Raw genomic sequence first — 20,938 nt, 5'->3', positions numbered from 1 at the left:
TGAAGAATGTATGTGTGAAATGTTTCAGAAGTAGTAGAGGATGTGTGGATCAGGTGTTTGCTTTGAAGAATGTATGTGTGAAATGTTTCAGAAGTAGTAGAGGATGTGTGGATCAGGTGTTTGCTTTGAAGAATGTATGTGTGAAATGTTTCAGAAGTAGTAGAGGATGTGTGGATCAGGTGTTTGCTTTGAAGAATGTATGTGTGAAATGTTTCAGAAGTAGTAGAGGATGTGTGGATCAGGTGTTTGCTTTGAAGAATGTATGTGTGAAATGTTTCAGAAGTAGTAGAGGATGTGTGGATCAGGTGTTTGCTTTGAAGAATGTATGTGTGAAATGTTTCAGAAGTAGTAGAGGATGTGTGGATCAGGTGTTTGCTTTGAAGAATGTATGTGTGAAATGTTTCAGAAGTAGTAGAGGATGTGTGGATCAGGTGTTTGCTTTGAAGAATGTATGTGTGAAATGTTTCAGAAGTAGTAGAGGATGTGTGGATCAGGTGTTTGCTTTGAAGAATGTATGTGTGAAATGTTTCAGAAGTAGTAGAGGATGTGTGGATCAGGTGTTTGCTTTGAAGAATGTATGTGTGAAATGTTTCAGAAGTAGTAGAGGATGTGTGGATCAGGTGTTTGCTTTGAAGAATGTATGTGTGAAATGTTTCAGAAGTAGTAGAGGATGTGTGGATCAGGTGTTTGCTTTGAAGAATGTATGTGTGAAATGTTTCAGAAGTAGTAGAGGATGTGTGGATCAGGTGTTTGCTTTGAAGAATGTATGTGTGAAATGTTTCAGAAGTAGTAGAGGATGTGTGGATCAGGTGTTTGCTTTGAAGAATGTATGTGTGAAATGTTTCAGAAGTAGTAGAGGATGTGTGGATCAGGTGTTTGCTTTGAAGAATGTATGTGTGAAATGTTTCAGAAGTAGTAGAGGATGTGTGGATCAGGTGTTTGCTTTGAAGAATGTATGTGTGAAATGTTTCAGAAGTAGTAGAGGATGTGTGGATCAGGTGTTTGCTTTGAAGAATGTATGTGTGAAATGTTTCAGAAGTAGTAGAGGATGTGTGGATCAGGTGTTTGCTTTGAAGAATGTATGTGTGAAATGTTTCAGAAGTAGTAGAGGATGTGTGGATCAGGTGTTTGCTTTGAAGAATGTATGTGTGAAATGTTTCAGAAGTAGTAGAGGATGTGTGGATCAGGTGTTTGCTTTGAAGAATGTATGTGTGAAATGTTTCAGAAGTAGTAGAGGATGTGTGGATCAGGTGTTTGCTTTGAAGAATGTATGTGTGAAATGTTTCAGAAGTAGTAGAGGATGTGTGGATCAGGTGTTTGCTTTGAAGAATGTATGTGTGAAATGTTTCAGAAGTAGTAGAGGATGTGTGGATCAGGTGTTTGCTTTGAAGAATGTATGTGTGAAATGTTTCAGAAGTAGTAGAGGATGTGTGGATCAGGTGTTTGCTTTGAAGAATGTATGTGTGAAATGTTTCAGAAGGGGGGGGGGGGGGGGGGGGGGGGGGGGGGGGGGGGGGGGGGGGGGGGGGGGGGGGGGGGTGTGGGAGGGGGGGGGCAGGGGGGGGGGTGAATAGTCCAGTAGTATTTTCGGTGATGATACGGCACGGGTGGTGTTTTGGGGTGGGGAAACTGCGAAGCGGGGGTGACGGATTTTGGAAAAAGTATGTGAAACAAGAAAGTGAGAGTAAATTTTCCAATAAGACCAAGGTTTATTGGGTACAGTAGGGTTGAGGGACAAGCCCAATTGCGGGGGAAAAGTTTGAATGGAGAAAAACTAGAGGAAGTGAAGTGTTATAGATATCTGGGAGTGGATTTGGCAGCGGATGGAACCATGGAAGCGGAAGTGAGTCACAGGGCGGGGAAGGGGCAAAAGCTCTGGGAGCGTGGAAAAATGTGTGGAAGGCGAGAACACTATCTCTGAAAACAAAAATGGGTATGTTTGAAGGAGTAAGTGATACAGTGTAAAAGAGTAAACTCTAAATTGATATGGGTAAAACTGAAAGTGGATGGAGAGAGGTGGGTGATTATTGGCACATATGCACCTGGGCATGAGAAGAAAGATAATGAGAGGCAAGTGTTCTGGGAGCAGCTGAATGAGTGTTAGTGGTTTTGATGCATGAGACCAGATTACAGTGATGGGTGATTTGAATGCAAAGGTGAGTAATGTGGCAGTTGAGGGAATAATTGGTATACATGGGGTGTTCAGTGTTGTAAATGGAAATGGTGAAGAGCTTGAAGATTTATGTGCTGAAAAAGGACTGGTGATTGGGAATACCTGGTTTAAAAAGAGAGATATACATAAGTATACGTATGTAAGTAGGAGAGATGGCCAGAGAGCGTTATTGGATTATGTGTAATTTGATAGGCGCACGAGAGAGACTTTTGGATGTTAATGTGCTGAGAGGTGCAACTGGAGGGATGTCTGATCATTATCTTGTGGAGGCAAAGGTGAAGATTTGTAGAGGTTTTCAGAAAAGAAGAGAGAATGTTGGGGTAAAGAGAATGGTGAGAGTAAGTGAGCTTGGGAAGGAGACTTGTGTGAGGAAGTACCAGTAGAGACTGAGTACAGAATGGAAAAAGGTGAGAACAAAGGAGGTAAGGGGGGTGGGGGAGGAATGGGATGTATTTAGGGAAGCAGTGATGGCTTGCACAAAAGATGCTTGTGGCATGAGAAGCATGGGAGGTGGGCAGATTAGAAAGGGTAGTGAGTGGTGGGATGAAGTAAGATTATTAGTCAAAGAGAAGAGAGAGGCATTTGGATGATTTTTGCAGGCGAATAATGCAAATGAGTGGGAGATGTATAAAAGAAAGAGGCAGGAGGTCAAGAGAAAGGTGCAAGAGGTGAAAATGAGGGCAAATGAGAGTTGGGGTGAGAATCATCAAATTTTAGGGAGGATGTGTGGCGAGGTGGCGATGGGAATGAATAAAGGCAGACAGTGTGAATTGTGTGCATGGGTATATATGTGTGTGTCTGTGTGTGTATATATATGTGTACATTGAGATGTATAGGTATGTATATTTGCGTGTGTGGACGTGTATGTATATACAATGTGTATGGGGGTGGGTTGGGCCATTTCTTTCGTCTGTTTCCTTGCGCTACCTCGCAAACGCAGGAGACAGCGACAAAGCAAAATAAATCAATAAAACTAAAAAGATGTTCTGGAAGGAGGTAAATAAAGTGCGTAAGACATGGGAACAAATGGGAACTTCAGTGAAGGGGGCTAATGGGCAGGTGATAGCAAGTAGTGGTGATGCAAGAAGGAGATGGAGTGAGTATTTTGAAGGTTTGTTGAATGTGTTTGATGACAGAGTGGCAGATATAGGGTGTTTTGGTCGAGGTGGTGTGCAAAGTGAGAGGGTTAGGGAAAATGATTTGGTAAACAGAGAAGAGGTAGTAAAAGCATTGCGGAAGATGAAAGCCGGCAAGGCAGCGGGTTTGGATGGTATTGCATTGGAATTCATTAAAAAAGGGGGTGACTGTACTGTTGACTGGTTGGTAAGGTTATTTAATGTACGTATGATTCACGGTGAGGTGCCTGAGGATTGACGGAATGCTTGCATAGTGCCACTGTACAAAGGCAAAAGGGATCAGAGCGAGTGCTCAAATTACAGAGGTATGTTTGTTGAGTATTCCTGGTAAATCATATGGGAGGGTATTGATTGAGAGGGGTGAAGGCATGTACAGAGCATCAGATTGAGGAAGAACAGTGTGGTTTCACAAGTGGTAGAGGATGTGTGGATCAGGTGCTTGCTTTGAAGAATGTATGTGAGAAACACTTAGAAAAGCAAATGGATTTGTATGTAGCATTTATGGATCTGGAGAAGGCATATGATAGAGTTGATGTAGATGATCTGTGGAAGGTATTAAGAGTATATGGTGTGGGAGGCAAGTTGTTAGAAGCAGTGAAAAGTTTTTATCCAGGATGTAAGGCATGTGTACGTGTAGGAAGAGAGGAAAGTGATTGGTTCTCAGTAAATGTAGGTTTGCGGCAGGGGTGTGTGATGTCTCCATGGTTGTTTAATTTGTTTATGGATGAGGTTGTAAGGGAGGTGAATGCAAGAGTTTTGGAAAGAGGGGCAAGAATGCAGTCTGTTGTGGATGAGAGAGCTTGGGAAGTGAGTCAGTTGTTGTTCGCTGATGATACAGCGCTGGTGGCTGATTCATGTGAGAAACTGCTGAAGCTGGTGACTGAGTTTGGTAAAGTGTGTGAAATAAGAAAGCTGAGAGTAAATATGAATAAGAGCAAGGTTATTAGGTACAGTAGGGTTGAGGGTCAAGTCAACTGGGAGGTAAGTTTGAATGGAGAAAAACTGGAGGAAGTAAAGTGTTTTAGATATCTGGGAGTGGATCTGGCAGCGGATGGAACCATGGAAGTGGAAGTGAATCATAGGGTGGGGGAGGGGGCAAAAATTCTGGGAGCCTTGAAGAATGTGTGGAAGTCAAGAACATTATCTCGGAAAGCAAAAATGGGTATGTTTGAAGGAATAGTGGTTCCAACAATGTTGTATGGTTGCGAGGCGTGGGCTATGGATAGAGTTGTGCACAGGAGGGTGGATGTGCTGGAAATGAGATGTTTGAGGACAATATGTGGTGTGAGGTGGTTTGACCGAGTAAGTAATAATAGGGTAAAAGAGATGTATTGTAACAAAAAGAGTGTGGTTGAGAGAGCAGGAGAGGGTGTTTTGAAATGGTTTGGTCACATGGAGAGAATGAGTGAGGAAAGATTGACCAAGAGGATATATGTGTCACAGGTGGAGGGAACGAGGAGAAGTGGGAGACCAAATTGGAGGTGGAAAGACGGAGTGAAAAAGATTTTGAGTGATCGGGGCCTGAACATGCAGGAGGGTGAAAGGCGTGCATGGAATAGAGTGAATTGGAATGATGTGGTATACCGGGGTCGACGTGCTGTCAATGGATTGAACCAGGGCATGTGAAGCGTCTGGGGTAAACCATGGAAAGTTGTGTGGGGCCTGGATGTGGAAAGGGAGCTGTGGTTTCAGTGCATTATTACATGACAGCTTGAGACTGAGTGTGAATGAATGGGGCCTTTGTTGTCTTTCCTAGCGCTACCTTGCACACATGAGGGGGGAGGGGGTTGTTATTCCATGTGTGGCAAGGTGGCGATGGGAATGAATAAAGGCAGACAGTATGAATTATGTATATGTGTATATATGTATAAGTCTGTGTGTGTATATAAATATGTATATGTTGAGAGGTATAGGTATGTATACTTGCGTGTGTGGACGTGTATGAATATACATGTGTATGTAGGTGGGTTAGGCCATTCTTTCGTCTGCTTCCTTGAGCTACCTCGTGAACGCGGGAGACAGCGACAAAGCATAATAAATAAATAAAGATAAATATATATATATATATATATGGGTATGTTTGAAGGAATAGTGGTTCCAACAATGTTGTATGGTTGCGAGGCGTGGACTATGGATAGAGTTGTGCGCAGGAGGATTGATGTGCTGGAAATGAGATGTTTGAGGACAATGTGTGGTGTGAGGTGGTTTGATCGAGTAAGTAACGTAAGGGTAAGAGAGATGTGTGGAAATAAAAAGAGCGTGGTTGAGAGAGCAGAAGAGGGTGTTTTGAAATGGTTTGGGCACATGGAGAGAATGGCCTTGCGCTACCTCGCAAACGTGGGAGACAGCGACAAAGCAAAAAAAAAAAAATATATATATATATATATATATTTTTTTTTTTTTTCAAACTATTCGCCATTTCCCGCGTTAGCGAGGTAGCTTTAAGAACAGAGAACTGGGCCACTGAGGGAATATCCTCACCTGGCCCCCTTCTCTGTTCCTTCTTTTGGAAAATTAAAAAAAATTGAGAGGGGAGGATTTCCAGCCCCCCGCTCCCTCCCCTTTTAGTCGCCTTCTACGACACGCAAGGAATACGTGGGAAGTATTCTTTCTCCCCTATCCCCAGGGATAATATATATATATATATATATATATATATATATATATATATATATATATATATATATATATATATCCCTGGGGATAGGGGTGAAAGAATACTTCCCACGTATTCCTCGCGTGTCGTAGAAAGCGACTAGAGGGGACGGGAGCGGGGGCCGGAAATCCTCCCCTCCTTGTATTAACTTTCTAAAATGGGAAACAGAAGAAGGAGTCACGCGGGGAGTGATCATCCTCCTCGAAGGCTCAGAGTGGGGTGCCTAAATGTGTGTGGATGTAACCAAGATGTGAAAAAAGGAGAGATAGGTAGTATGTTTGAGGAAAGGAACCTGGATGTTTTGGCTCTGAGTGAAACGAAGCTCAAGGGTAAAGGGGAAGAGTGGTTTGGAAATGTCTGGGGAGTGAAGTCAGGGGTTAGTGAGAGGACAAGAGCAAGGGAAGGAGTAGCAATACTCCTGAAACAGGAGTTGTGGGAGTATGTGATAGAATGTAAGAAAGTAAATTCTCGATTAATATGGGTAAAATTGAAAGTTGATGGAGAGAGGTGGGTGATTATTGGTGCATATGCACCTGGGCATGAGAAGAAAGATCATGAGAGGCAAGTGTTTTGGGAGCAGCTGAATGAGTGTGTTAGCGGTTTTGATGCACGAGACCGGGTTATAGTGATGGGTGATTTGAATGCAAAGGTGAGTAATGTGGCAGTTGAGGGAATAATTGGTATGCATGGGGTGTTCAGTGTTGTAAATGGAAATGGTGAAGAGCTTGTAGATTTATGTGCTGAAAAAGGACTGATGATTGGGAATACCTGGTTTAAAAAGCGAGATATACATAAGTATACTTATGTAAGTAGGAGAGATGGCCAGAGAGCGTTATTGGATTACGTGTTAATTGACAGGCGTGCGAAAGAGAGACTTTTGGATGTTAATGTGCTGAGAGGTGCAACTGGAGGGATGTCTGATCATTATCTTGTGGAGGCTAAGGTGAAGATTAGTATGGGTTTTCAGAAAAGAGGAGTGAATGTTGGGGTGAAGAAGGTGGTGAGAGTAAGTGAGCTTGGGAAGGAGACCTGTGTGGGGAAGTACCAGGAGAGACTGTGTACAGAATGGAAAAAGGTGAGAACAATGGAAGTAAGGGGAGTGGGGGAGGAATGGGATGTATTTAGGGAATCAGTGATGGATTGCGCAAAAGATGCTTGTGGCATGAGAAGAGTGGGAGGTGGGCTGTTTAGAAAGGGTAGTGAGTGGTGGGATGAAGAAGTAAGAGTATTAGTGAAAGAGAAGAGAGAGGCATTTGGACGATTTTTGCAGGGAAAAAATGCAACTGAGTGGGAGAAGTATAAAAGAAAGAGACAGGAGGTCAAGAGAAAGGTGCAAGAGGTGAAAAAAAGGGCAAATGAGAGTTGGGGTGAGAGACTATCAGTAAATTTTAGGGAGAATAAAAAGATGTTCTGGAAGGAGGTAAATAGGGTGCGTAAGACAAGGGAGCAAATGGGTACTTCAGTGAAGGGCGTAAATGGGGAGGTGATAACAAGTAGTGGTGATGTGAGAAGGAGATGGAATGAGTATTTTGAAGGTCTGTTGAATGTGTCTGATGACAGAGTGGCAGATATAGGGTGTTTTGGTCGAGGTGGTGTGCAAAGTGAGAGGGTTAGGGAAAATGATTTGGTAAACAGAGAAGAGGTAGTAAAAGCTTTGCGGAAGATGAAAGCCGGCAAGGCAGCAGGTTTGGATGGTATTGCAGTGGAATTTATTAAAAAAGGGGGTGACTGTATTGTTGACTGGTTGGTAAGGTTATTTAATGTATGTATGGCTCATGGTGAGGTGCCTGAGGATTGGCGGAATGCGTGCATAGTGCCATTGTACAAAGGCAAAGGGGATAAGAGTGAGTGCTCAAATTACAGAGGTATAAGTTTGTTGAGTATTCCTGGTAAATTATATGGGAGGGTATTGATTGAGAGGGTGAAGGCATGTACAGAGCATCAGATTGGGGAAGAGCAGTGCGGTTTCAGAAGTGGTAGAGGATGTGTGGATCAGGTGTTTGCTTTGAAGAATGTATGTGAGAAATACTTAGAAAAGCAAATGGATTTGTATGTAGCATTTATGGATCTGGAGAAGGCATATGATAGAGTTGATAGAGATGCTCTGTGGAAGGTATTAAGAATATATGGTGTGGGAGGCAAGTTGTTAGAAGCAGTGAAAAGTTTTTATCGAGGATGTAAGGCATGTGTACGTGTAGGAAGAGAGGAAAGTGATTGGTTCTCAGTGAATGTAGGTTTGCGGCAGGGGTGTGTGATGTCTCCATGGTTGTTTAATTTGTTTATGGATGGGGTTGTTAGGGAGGTAAATGCAAGAGTCCTGGAAAGAGGGGCAAGTATGAAGTCTGTTGGGGATGAGAGAGCTTGGGAAGTGAGTCAGTTGTTGTTCGCTGATGATACAGCGCTGGTGGCTGATTCATGTGAGAAACTGCAGAAGCTGGTGACTGAGTTTGGTAAAGTGTGTGGAAGAAGAAAGTTAAGAGTAAATGTGAATAAGAGCAAGGTTATTAGGTACAGTAGGGTTGAGGGTCAAGTCAATTGGGAGGCGAGTTTGAATGGAGAAAAACTGGAGGAAGTGAAGTGTTTTAGATATCTGGGAGTGGATCTGTCAGCGGATGGAACCATGGAAGCGGAAGTGGATCATAGGGTGGGGGAGGGGGCGAAAATTTTGGGAGCCTTGAAAAATGTATGGAAGTCGAGAACATTATCTCGGAAAGCAAAAATGGGTATGTTTGAAGGAATAGTGGTTCCAACAATGTTGTATGGTTGCGAGGCGTGGGCTATGGACAGAGTTGTGCGCAGGAGGATGGATGTGCTGGAAATGAGATGTTTGAGGACAATGTGTGGTGTGAGGTGGTTTGATCGAGTAAGTAACGTAAGGGTAAGAGAGATGTGTGGAAATAAAAAGAGCGTGCTTGAGAGAGCAGAAGAGGGTGTTTTGAAATGGTTTGGGCACATGGAGAGAATGAGTGAGGAAAGATTGACCAAGAGGATATATGTGTCGGAGGTGGAGGGAACGAGGAGAAGAGGGAGACCAAATTGGAGGTGGAAAGATGGAGTGAAAAAGATTTTGTGTGATCGGGGCCTGAACATACAGGAGGGTGTAAGGAGGGCAAGGAATAGAGTGAATTGGAGCGATGTGGTATACAGGGGTTGACGTGCTGTCAGTGGAGTGAATCAAGGCATGTGAAGCGTCTGGGGTAAACCATGGAAAGCTGTGTAGGTATGTATATTTGTGTGTGTGGACGTGTGTATGTACATGTGTATGGGGGGGGGGGGGGGGGGGTTGGGCCATTTCTTTCGTCTGTTTCCTTGCGCTACCTCACAAACGCGGGAGACAGCGACAAAGTATAAAAAAAAAAAAAAAAAAAAAATATATATATATATATATATATATATATATATATATATATATATATATATATTTTTACTTATTTCATATACTTAGTCGCCATCTCCCGCATTAGCAAAGTAGCTCAAAAACAAACGACAAAATGGCCCAACCCTCCCATATATACATGTATGTACATAAACACCCACACACGCACATATTCATAACTATATATTTCAACGTATACATACATGTACATGCACAGACATATAGATATATACACATGTACATATTCGTATGTGCTGCATTTATACATTCCCACTGCCATCCTGCCACACATGAAATAGCACACATCCTCTTCTGCCCTCTCAACCACTCTCTTTTCATTACCACACATCTCTCATAGTCTTTCATTACTTACTCGAATAAACCCCCTCACACCACACATTGTCCTCAAACATTTCATTAGCAACACATCTGACCTCCTCCGCACAACCGATAGCTATCTACAGCCCAAGCCTCGCAACCATATAACACTGTTGGAACTACTATTCCTTCAAACATACTCATTTTTGCTCTAAGAGATAACATTCTCACCTTCCACACATTCTTCATCACTCCCAGAACCTTCGCCCCTCCCCCACCCTGTGACTCACTTCCACTTCCATGGTTCCCTCCAGTGCTAATTCCACTCCCAGATATCTAAAACACTTCACTTTTTCATCTTTTCTCCATTCAAACTTACATCCCAATTACTTGCCCCTTAACTCTACTGAACTTAATAACCTTGCTCTTATTCACATTTATTCTCAACTTTCTCCTTTCAGACACTTTTCCAAACTTAAGTCACCACTCTCTGTATCATCAGCAAACAACAATTAACTCACTTCCTTGGCCCTCTCATCTACAACAGACTGCATACATGCCCCTCTCTCCAAAACTCATGCATTTACCTCCCTAACCACACCATCCATAAGCAAATGAAACAACCATGGGGACATCACACACCCCTACCACAGACCAACATTCATCATGAACCATGAAACAGCCATGGGGACATCACACACCCCTACCGCAAACCAACATTCACCAAGAACCAATCACTCTCCTCTGTTCCTACTCGTACACATACCTTATTTTATTCATTTTTATATTATACTTTGTCGCTGTCTCCCACGTTAGCAAGGTAGTGCAAGGAAACAGACGAAAGAATGGCCCAAACCACCCACATACACATGTATATACATACACGTCCACACACGCACACATACATACCTATACATCTCAACGTATACATATATATATACACACACAGACATATACATATATACACATGTACATAATTCATACTGTCTGCCCTTATTCATTCCCATCACCACCTTGCCACACATGAAATAAAAACCCCCTTCCCCCGCATGTGCGCAAGGTAGCGCTAGGAAAAGACAACAAAGGCCACATTCATTCACACTCAGTCTCTAGCTGTCATGTAATAATGCACCGAAACCACAGCTCCCTCTCCACATCCAGGCCCCACAGAACTTTCCATGGTTCACCCCAGACGCTTCGCATGCCCTGGTTCAATCCATTGACAGCACGTCTGCCCCGGTATACCACATCATTACAATTCACTCTATTCCTGGCATGCCTTTCACCCTCCTGCATGTTCAGGCCATGATCACTCAAAATCTTTTTCACTCCATCTTTCCACCTCCAATTTGGTCTCCCACTTCTCCTCGTTCCCTCCACCTCTGACACATATATCCTCTTAGTCAATCTTTCCTCACTCATTCTCTCCATTTGACCAAACCATTTCAAAACACCCTCTTCTGGTCTCTAAACCACACTCTTTTTATTACCACATATCTCTCTTACCCTTTCATTACTTACTCGATCAAACCACCTCATACCACATATTGTCCTCAAACATCTCATTTCCAGCACATCCACCCTCCTCCGCACAACTCTATCTATAGCCCACGCCTCACAACCATATGTCATTGTTGGAACCACTATTCCTTCAAACATACCCATTTTTGCTTTCCAAGATAATGTTCTCGACTTCCACACATTCTTCAACGCTCCCAGAACTTTCGCCCCCTCCCCCACCCTATGATTCACTTACGCTTCCATGGTTCCATCTGCTGCCAAATCCCCTACCAGATATCTAAAACACTTCACTTCCTCCAGTTTTTCTCCATTCAAACCTACCTCCCAACTGACTTGTCCCTCAACCCTACTGTACCTAATAACCTTGCTCCTATTCACATTCACTCTCAGCTTTCTTCCTTCACACACTTTACCAAGCTTTCTCCTTTCACACACTTTACCAAACTCAGTCACCAGCTTCTGCAGTTTCTCACCCGTATCAGCCACCAGTGCTGTATCATCAGTGAACAACAACTGACTCACTTCCCAAGCTCTTTCATCCACAACCGACTGCATACTTGTCCCTCTTTCCAAAACTCTTGCATTCACCTCCCTTACAACCCCATCCATAAACAAATTAAACATCCATGGAGGCATCTCAAACCCCTGCCACAAACCTACATTCACTGAGAACCAATCACTTTCCTCTCTTCCTACACGTACACATGCCTTACATCCTCGATAAAAACTTTTCACTGCTTCTAACAACTTGCCTCCCACACCATATATTCTTAATATCTTCCATAGAGCATCTCTATCAACTCTTATCATATGCCTTCTTCAGATCCATAAATGCTACATACAAATCCATTTGCTTCTCTAAGTATTTCTCATATACATTCTTCAAAGCAAACACCTGATCCACACATACTCTACCACTTCGGAAACCACACTGCTCTTCCCCAATCTGATGCTCTGTACATGCCTTCACCCTCTCAATCAATACCCTCCCATACAATTTACCAAGAATACTCAACAAACCTATACCTCTGTAATTTGAGCACTAACTCTTATCCCCTTTGCCTTTGTACAATGGCACTATGCAAGCATTCCACCAATCCTCAGGCACCTCACCATGAGTCATACATACATTAAATAACCTTACCAACCAGTCAACAATACAGTCACCCCCTTTTTTAATAAATTCCAAAGCAATACCATCCAAACCGGCTGCCTTGCTGGCTTTCAACTTCTGTGAAGCTTTTACTACCACTTCTCTGTTTACCAAATCATTCTCCCTAACCCTTGATAAAAACTTTTCATGCTTCTACCAACTTACCTCCCACACCATTGAGTTTTTCTCACATACAGTCTTCAAAGTAAAAATCTCATCTACACATCCTCTACCACTTTTGAAGTCACACTGCTAGAAGCTTCTCCCATCTGATGCTCTGTACATGCCTTTACTCTTTCAATCAATACCCTCTCATATAATTTCCCAGGAATACTCAATAAACTTATGCCTTAGCATTTTGAACATTCACCTTTATTGCCTTTGCCTTTGTACAATGGCACTATGCATGCATTCCACAAATCCTCAGGCACTTCACCATGATCCATATATACAGTGAATATCCTTACCAACCACTCAACAATACAGTCACCCCTTTTTTAATGAATTCCACTGCAATGCTATCCAAACCTGCCACCAGCTTCCATCTTCCGCAAAGCTTTCACTACATCTTTTCTGTTTACCAAACCATTCTCCCTGACCCTCTCACTTCGCACACCACCCTGACCAAAACACCCTATAACTGCCACTCTATCATGAAACACATTCAACAAACCTTCAAAATACTCACTCCATCTTCTCACTTCAACACTACTTGTCATTACCTCCCCACTTGCCCCTTTACCAATGTCCCCAGTTGTTTTTGTCTTATGCACGTTATTCCAAAACATCTTTTTATTCTCCCTAAAATCTAATGATACACTCTCTCACCCCAACTCCCATTTGCCCTCTTTTTCACCTCTTGCACCTTTCTCTTGACCTCATGCTGCTTTCTTTTATTCATCTCCCAGTCATTTGCACTACTCCCCTTCAAATATCATCCAAACGTCTCCCTCTTCTGTTTCACTAACAACCTTACTTCTTCATCCCACTACTCACTACCCTTTCTAATCTGCTTACCTCCTACCCTGCTCATGCTATATGCATCTTTTGCACAAGCCACCACTGCTTCCCTAAATACATCCCATTCCTCACCCACTCCCCTCACGTCATATTTGTTTATTCATTTATTTATTCATTATACTTGATTGCCATTTCCCGCTTCAGCGAGGTAGAGCCAGGAAACAGACAAAGAAAGAATGGCCCATTCACTCATATACACATGCATATACACCCATACATGCACATATACATACAGAAATGTATACAAATCAACATATACACATATACATACACATACACAGACATAGACGTACACGTACATCATCATACTTGCTTGCCTTCATACATTCTTGGCGCTACCCCGTCCCACTGGAAACAGCATTGCTATCCCCTGCTTGTGTGAGGTAGCACTAGGGAAACAGACAAAACAGGCCACATTCATTAACACTCAGTCTCTAGCTGTCATGTGTGTAACGCACTGAAACCACAGTTCCCTATCCATATCCAGGCCCCACAGACCTTTCCATGGTTTACCCCAGATGTAGCACATGCCCTGGTTCAGTCCATTGACAGCACGTTGACTCCAGTATACCACATTGTTCCAATTCACTCTATTCCTTGCACACCTCTCACCTTCCTGTATGTTCAGGCCCCAATTACTTAAAATCTTTTTCATATTTTTTCACTCCATCCTTCCACCTCCACTTCTTGTTGCCTTCACCTCAGAGAAATATATCCTCTATGTTAATCTTTCCTCACTCATTATCACCATATGTCCAAACCATTTCAACACACCCTCTTCTGCTCTCTCAACCACACTCTTTTTATTACCAGACATGTCTCTTACCCTTTCATCACTTACTCAATCAAACCACCTCACACCACATACTGTCCTCAAACATCTCATTTCCAATGCATCCTCCCTCCTCCATACAACCCTATCTATAGCCCATGCCTCACAACCATATAACATTATTGGAACTACTATTACTTCAAACATACCCATTTTTTGCTCTCCGAGATAACATTCTCTCCTTCTAAACATTCTTCATCGCTTCCAGAACTTTCGCCCCCTGCCCACCCTGTTACTCACTTCCGTTTCCATGGTTCCATTCACTACTAAGTCAACTCCTAGATATCTAAAACACTTCACTTCCTCCATTCAAACTTACATCCCAATATATACGGATGAAGGCATGCAAGTATGAATATGTACATGTGTATATATGTATATGTCTGTGTCTGTTTATGTATATGCTGATACAAATATGTATATGTATGTATATGTGCATGTGTCGGCTTTTATGTATATATGAGTCGATGGGCCATTCTTTGTCTGTTTCCTGGGACTACCTCACTTATGCGGGAAATGCCAATCGAGTATAATAAATAAATAAAGTTATGAATCAACTGAACCAAGGCATGTGAATCATCTGGGATAAACCATGGAAAGGTCTGTGGAGCCTGGATGTTGATAAGGAGTGGTGGTTTTGGTGCATTACACATGACAGCTAGAGACTGAGAGAATAAATGTGGCTTTCTTTGTCTGTTTTCCTGGCGCTACCTCACTGAAGCAAGGGGGTAGAGATGCTGTTTCATGTGGGATGGGGTAGCACCAGGAATGGATGAAGGCAAGCAAGTATGAATATGTACAGGTGTATATATGTATATGTCTGTGTATGTGTATAAATATGTATGTATATGTGTATATGTTGATTTATATGTGCCTATAGGAGCATTTATGTATATAATATGTGTATATCAGTGGATGGGCCATTCTTCGTCTATTTCCTGGAGCTACCTCAATGACGCAGGAAATAGCGATCAATATAATAATAAATGAAATAAATATATTATACCCGGGGATAGGGAAGAAAGAACACATCCCTCATATTCCCTGCATGTAGCAGAAGGCAACTAAATGAGGTGGCAGCTGGGGGCCAGAAATCCTCCCCTCCAGCTTTCACTTTTCCAAAAGAGGAACGGAGAAGGGGGCCAGATGAGGATTTTCCCTCTAATGTACAGGCCTCTGTTCTTGATGCTACCTTTCTAATGCGGGAAATGGCAAATATGTATATAAAGAAAATGTATACATATGTAGATAGATGCTCCCAGTTTATGATCTAAGCGACTTATGACCATCCGTACATACATTCTGAAAACATAAATTAAAAATTATATGTAAATATAAAGATTATTCATGATCATAATCCCGCCAGTGCTAATGGCTGCCTGCATATGACAGTGAGTGTCAGACAATTTCGGTACTGTGTACATCACATCTCGCTCTCAGTTAACATTCATTAGGCGCGCTTTATTCAAGTAAATCAAACAAACTTTTGAGCTGGATTAAAGCATTTTATTCATTAAACCCAAAAGAAGATGATGAGCAGGAGGAAAAATCCATCACATGTTGACAGATCTGGCAAGAAGCCAAGGAAGACGCTCAATTTGGAATTGAAAATGAAGGTAATCATCTGATATGGAGGAAAAAAGTTAATGTGATTGCCTGTGATCTACAGTTGTCCCATTTGACAGTCTCCAAAATTCTAAAGGACAAAGAAAAAATATGTGAAGTAGTGAAAGACTCAGCAAGTATGAATTTTATGATAATAACAAAGCAACAACAAGGGCCCATCCATGAAATGGAAAAGTTGTTGATGCTGTGGATGGAAGATCAAATTCAAAAACTTTCACCATTAAGCTTACTAACAATTCAGGCGAAGGATAGAAGTCTATTTGAGACTCTGAAGGAGTGAGCAGGAGAGGATTACATCAAGAACTTCACAGCAAGTCATGGTTCAATAAATAAAATAAGATATAGCTCAAACATTCAAGTCATAGGTGAAGCAGCAAGTGCTGACGACGGAGCTGCCGAAAAGTTCACTGAAAGTTTGGATGAATCAATCTGTAAACTAAAGAATCTTAATAAAATGTAAAAAGAAACTACAAAATCATATAATAAAGCTGGTTTATAAAAGATGAGATAATCATGATAGAAAATGAGTGGGATAAAAGAATGCTGTATAGGTATAAAAATTCTACAAGCCATGTTGACATATGTATGACTTACATCCATTTTGAGATCCGACCAATCGGTCAGAACAGAACTCAGACTTATGTCTATGAGCATTGGTACATATAAACCCTTGCTTGAGCCTTGAGCCCATTTTATTGACCAACCCCAAGGGGTAGATGAACAACTCAGTTGATTATTCACTAACTACCACAACAAGGATTCAACCTATGTGCTCGACCCTGGATGGACTGTGAATGCATTATGGTTAGGAACACTTACCACTACACCACGGAAGTCCATAATACCATCTTGATACCTGCTTGAGAGACAAGGTGCAGGGTTACCTGGAACTCAGCCAGTACTTCACACTCCAAATGTTGAAGCTTAAACCTCCAAGGCACCAAATACTTGGCACCAGGAGCCCTATAAACAAATACTGAACATTCTTTCAACTACAGTGAATCAAAAAGGGTAATTACAGGATTAACCCTCTTCTTTTTCCTGTCCGTACTACCAAATTCTGTGCCACATGCATTGTAAGAAAGTATATGGTCTTAAAATTATCCTTAACACCTGAGGAAAGTGAAGATTTTTCAGTGGGGGATGTATCATGACATTAATGGCCTAAGTGACCCAGGTCGTTGATAGGCCTACAGCCCAAACAACTAACCCCTGTGCTTACAAGGTAACCCCTATCAGGGAATACATTGGGATTTCAACAAAGGTAGCTATGTTAGCATTCCCTTTTCTCTTCCTTACTCACCATGTCCTATGATCTTGTCAGTCATCCCTTTCTTTTATTAACATGAGAAATGCCACAGCACATCAGATTTTTGGTGGAAATGACCAAAGGAATGTTTGAAGCAGAGGGGAAGGGGTCCCATGGCACTGACACAAATGGGATGCTGCATAAACATCTATCAATAAGATAGACTGAGGGTAAGGAGATGCCATATGGGCTTATCTGAGCATTAAAACATTTGTTTCAATCTAAGTTCAAAATGTTATGCCTGTGAAGAGAAAGGTTTTTCAATCTTAAAGACTTTATGATTAACAGCTGCATCATGTAAAGTACTGCACACAAAAATCATTATCTTATAGTCCCTCTGAAGAGGTTCCTGTAACTAAGAGACTGCAGTCCAAAGCAGCATGACAGACTCCTTTGGAGTGACAAGGTCCTCATTGACATTGTACCCCAAGCTGTCCAATGATGATAACGCAGCCTCACCAGAAGTGGCTTCAAGCTCACAGTATAACTACTTGTAAGTGAAGTTCAGTAACACCTTCAAACAAATTATTCATATTCATTTATTTTGCTTTGTTGCTGTCTCCCGCATTTGCGAGGTAGCGCAAGGAAACAGATGAAAGAAATGGCCCAACCCACCCCCCATACACATGTATATACATACACGTCCACACACGCAGATATACATACCTATACATCTCAATGTACACATATATATACACACACAGACATATACATATATTCACATGTACATAATTCATACTGTCTGCCTTTATTTATTCCCATCGCCACCTCGCCACACATGGAATAACATCCCCCTCCCCCCTCATGTGTGCGAGGTAGCGCTAGGAAAAGACAACAAAGGCCCCATTCGTTCACACTCAGTCTCTAGCTGTCATGTAATAATGCCCGAAACCACAGCTCCCTTTCCACATCCAGGCCCCACAGAACTTTCCATGGTTTACCCCAGACGCTTCACATGCCCTGATTCAATCCACTGACAGCACGTCAACCCCGGTATACCACATCGATCCAATTCACTCTATCCCTTGCCCGCCTTTCACCCTCCTGCATGTTCAGGCCCCGATCACACAAAATCTTTTTCACTCCATCTTTCCACCTCCAATTTGGTCTCCCACTTCTCGTTCCCTCAACCTCCGACACATATATCCTCTTGGTCAATCTTTCTTCACTCATTCTCTCCATGTGCCCAAACCATTTCAAAACACCCTCTTCTGCTCTCTCAACCACGCTCTTTTTATTTCCACACATCTCTCTTATCCTTATATTACTTACTCGATCAAACCACCTCACACCACATATTGTCCTCAAACATCTCATTTCCAGCACATCCACCCTCCTGCGCACAACTCTATCCATAGCCCACGCCTCGCAACCATACAACATTGTTAGAACCACTATTCCTTCAAACATACCCATTTTTGCTTTCCGAGATAATGTTCTCGACTTCCACACATTCTTCAACGCCCCTAGGATTTTCGCCCCCTCCCCCACCCTATGATTCACTTCCGCTTCCATGGTTCCATCCACTGCCAGATCCACTCCCAGATATCTAAAACACTTTACTTCCTCCAGTTTTTCTCCATTCAAACTTACCTCCCAATTGACTCAACCCTCAACCCTACTGTACCTAATAACCTTGCTCTTATTCACATTTACTCTTAACTTTCTTGTTTCAAACACTTTACCAAACTCAGTCACCAGCTTCTGCAGTTTCTCACATGAATCAGCCACCAGTGCTGCATCATCAGTGAACAACAACTGACTCACTTCCCAAGCTCTCTCATCCACAACAGACTGCATACTTGCCCCTCTTTCCAAAACTCTTGCGTTCATCTCCCTAACAACCCCATCCATAAACAAATTAAACAACCATGGAGACATCACACACCCCTGCCGCAAACCTGCATTCACTGAGAACCAATTACTTTCCTCTCTTCCTACACGTACACACGCCTTACATCCTGGATAAAAACTTTTCACTGCTTCTAACAACTTGCCTTCCACACCATATATTCTTAGTACCTTCCACAGAGCATCTCTATCAACTCTATCATAAGCCTTCTCCAGATCCATAAATGCTACATACAAATTATATAAAGCTAATCACTCACCTCAAATCCTCCTTTAAAACTTCATTTAGGAAATGCTCATATTTTTCTATCTTCTCTCTGTCAGCCATCATACTACAATCTGAAACAATAAAAATATTAAGAAATATTTCTAAATCAAAAGCAGAATTTCCTGTTTCTAAGCTGTCACCCCAAGATCTTCACCACTCTACTTTCAAAGAGATGTCTGCCCAATACTGAGACAGTAAGGAGTAATATATTTTCTTTTTCTACAGTGATCAATGACAGGCAAAATATACTCAAATAAAAGGTTATCTCAGCAGAAGGGGATAAAATACAGAGAAAAATAATGCAAAAATCAATCAGGGCTCTGTAGATGTTTATAGACCTGAAAATTAAAGGTAGAAAGGCTATAGGAAGAGAAAAAGATAAATTTATGATGAGAATTCTACAGCTTAGCTGTTTGATGGAAGAAAGAGGTGTCCTAATGGTCACTCCTCTAGCGGCTGGTCCCCACACAGAATCTCTGGGAAACAACAGTCAGGTACATGCCCTGGGTACAAGCCTTGGAGGGCAGGGACACATGCAGACAGCTCATGCAAACAGTGGCCAAAATAATACCTAAAGAACAGAGTACAAAACAATGTTGCGTACAAGGAGGAATGGTTGAAGAAAGCTGATGCTTGAAGAATTAATGACATGGAAGGCTTTCAATTCCACTCTCATTACTAGTAAGGTGGAGGAAGAACCATCATAGATATGTGAGCAATACTCCATGCTAGGATAAATACACACTCCCTTATGACTTAGTGATGTATGCCATCTGAGCCCTATCCCTTGGAAGTAGGAGAGTACTCAGAAAACTTGCAGAAGGAAATTATGCCTAGCTATATATTTGCTGCCTCATTTCCCACCTAAGAACTCTACTTTGGATGGCATCCATGAGAGAAAAGTCTCAAGGCTTCATTATCTAAACAAACCTTCCTTTCATACTCTGACCCCTTACACCTTCCTGGATCCTTTCCCTGATTTATTGCCTAACTTTCCCCTCCTAGAATGCTGGCTCTTCCTCACACTTTTTTGTACTTCCTTCTATCTCACTCTTATATATTTTCTTGAATTTCATCATGCATCCTCTCCCTGTAACTTCACTTCAAGATATTTCTCTCATCCCAATCTTCAACACCACACCCTATGTCTTTATCTTTCTTTGTCATCCTACACCTCTTATACACTTTGCTAGTACTTACTCCATTATAACTGCTAACACCACACATGTTGATAAAATACCTAACTTTAGTTAGTTTGAATCCTTGAACCATCTGCTTCACCCCATGTCCTTGTAGCACACTCATATGTCAGGCTTGGCAGACCTATCCTCTTTCTTATTCCTTTCTTAATGTTCACAGTCACATTCATCCCTTTAATACTGCTCCCATAAAATCCAGTTGCCTTTCTACCTTGAACAGGAATCTCCATTATTTCTCTTTCCAGCATGTTGTCTTTGCAGAGTACTAATCCCAAATACGGTCTAAGTTCTTTAACCTTTACTACCAGTTCACCACTTATCTAAAACCTTTCACTACAGTGTAATAGATTTACCGATTATATACGTATACATATATATACACACAAACAGACATAAACATATATACACATGTACATAATTCATACTGTCTGCCTTTATTCATTCCCATCGCCACCCCACCATACATGAAATAAAAGCCCCCTCCCCAATCATGTGTGCGA

The 20,938-nt window shown here is 42.0% G+C and overlaps 1 protein-coding gene across 2 annotated transcripts in view; it reads right to left on the bottom strand.

The window, feature by feature from the left end:
- LOC139748984 (protein UXT-like) overlaps window positions 1–20,938 on the bottom strand; it is a 70,860-nt gene that overhangs the window by 30,982 nt on the left and 18,940 nt on the right. For both annotated transcript variants that reach the window (XM_071662337.1, XM_071662336.1), the window contains exon 2: window positions 19,232–19,310. In XM_071662337.1, coding sequence (XP_071518438.1) covers window positions 19,232–19,302 — 71 coding nt within the window. In that variant the 5' untranslated portion in view covers window positions 19,303–19,310. The remainder of the gene's footprint in view (window positions 1–19,231; window positions 19,311–20,938) is intronic.

This window comes from Panulirus ornatus, chromosome 6 (assembly GCF_036320965.1).
Source record: "Panulirus ornatus isolate Po-2019 chromosome 6, ASM3632096v1, whole genome shotgun sequence".
Lineage (NCBI taxonomy): Eukaryota > Metazoa > Arthropoda > Malacostraca > Decapoda > Palinuridae > Panulirus > Panulirus ornatus.
This window is presented reverse-complemented; position numbering and strand designations above follow the sequence as displayed.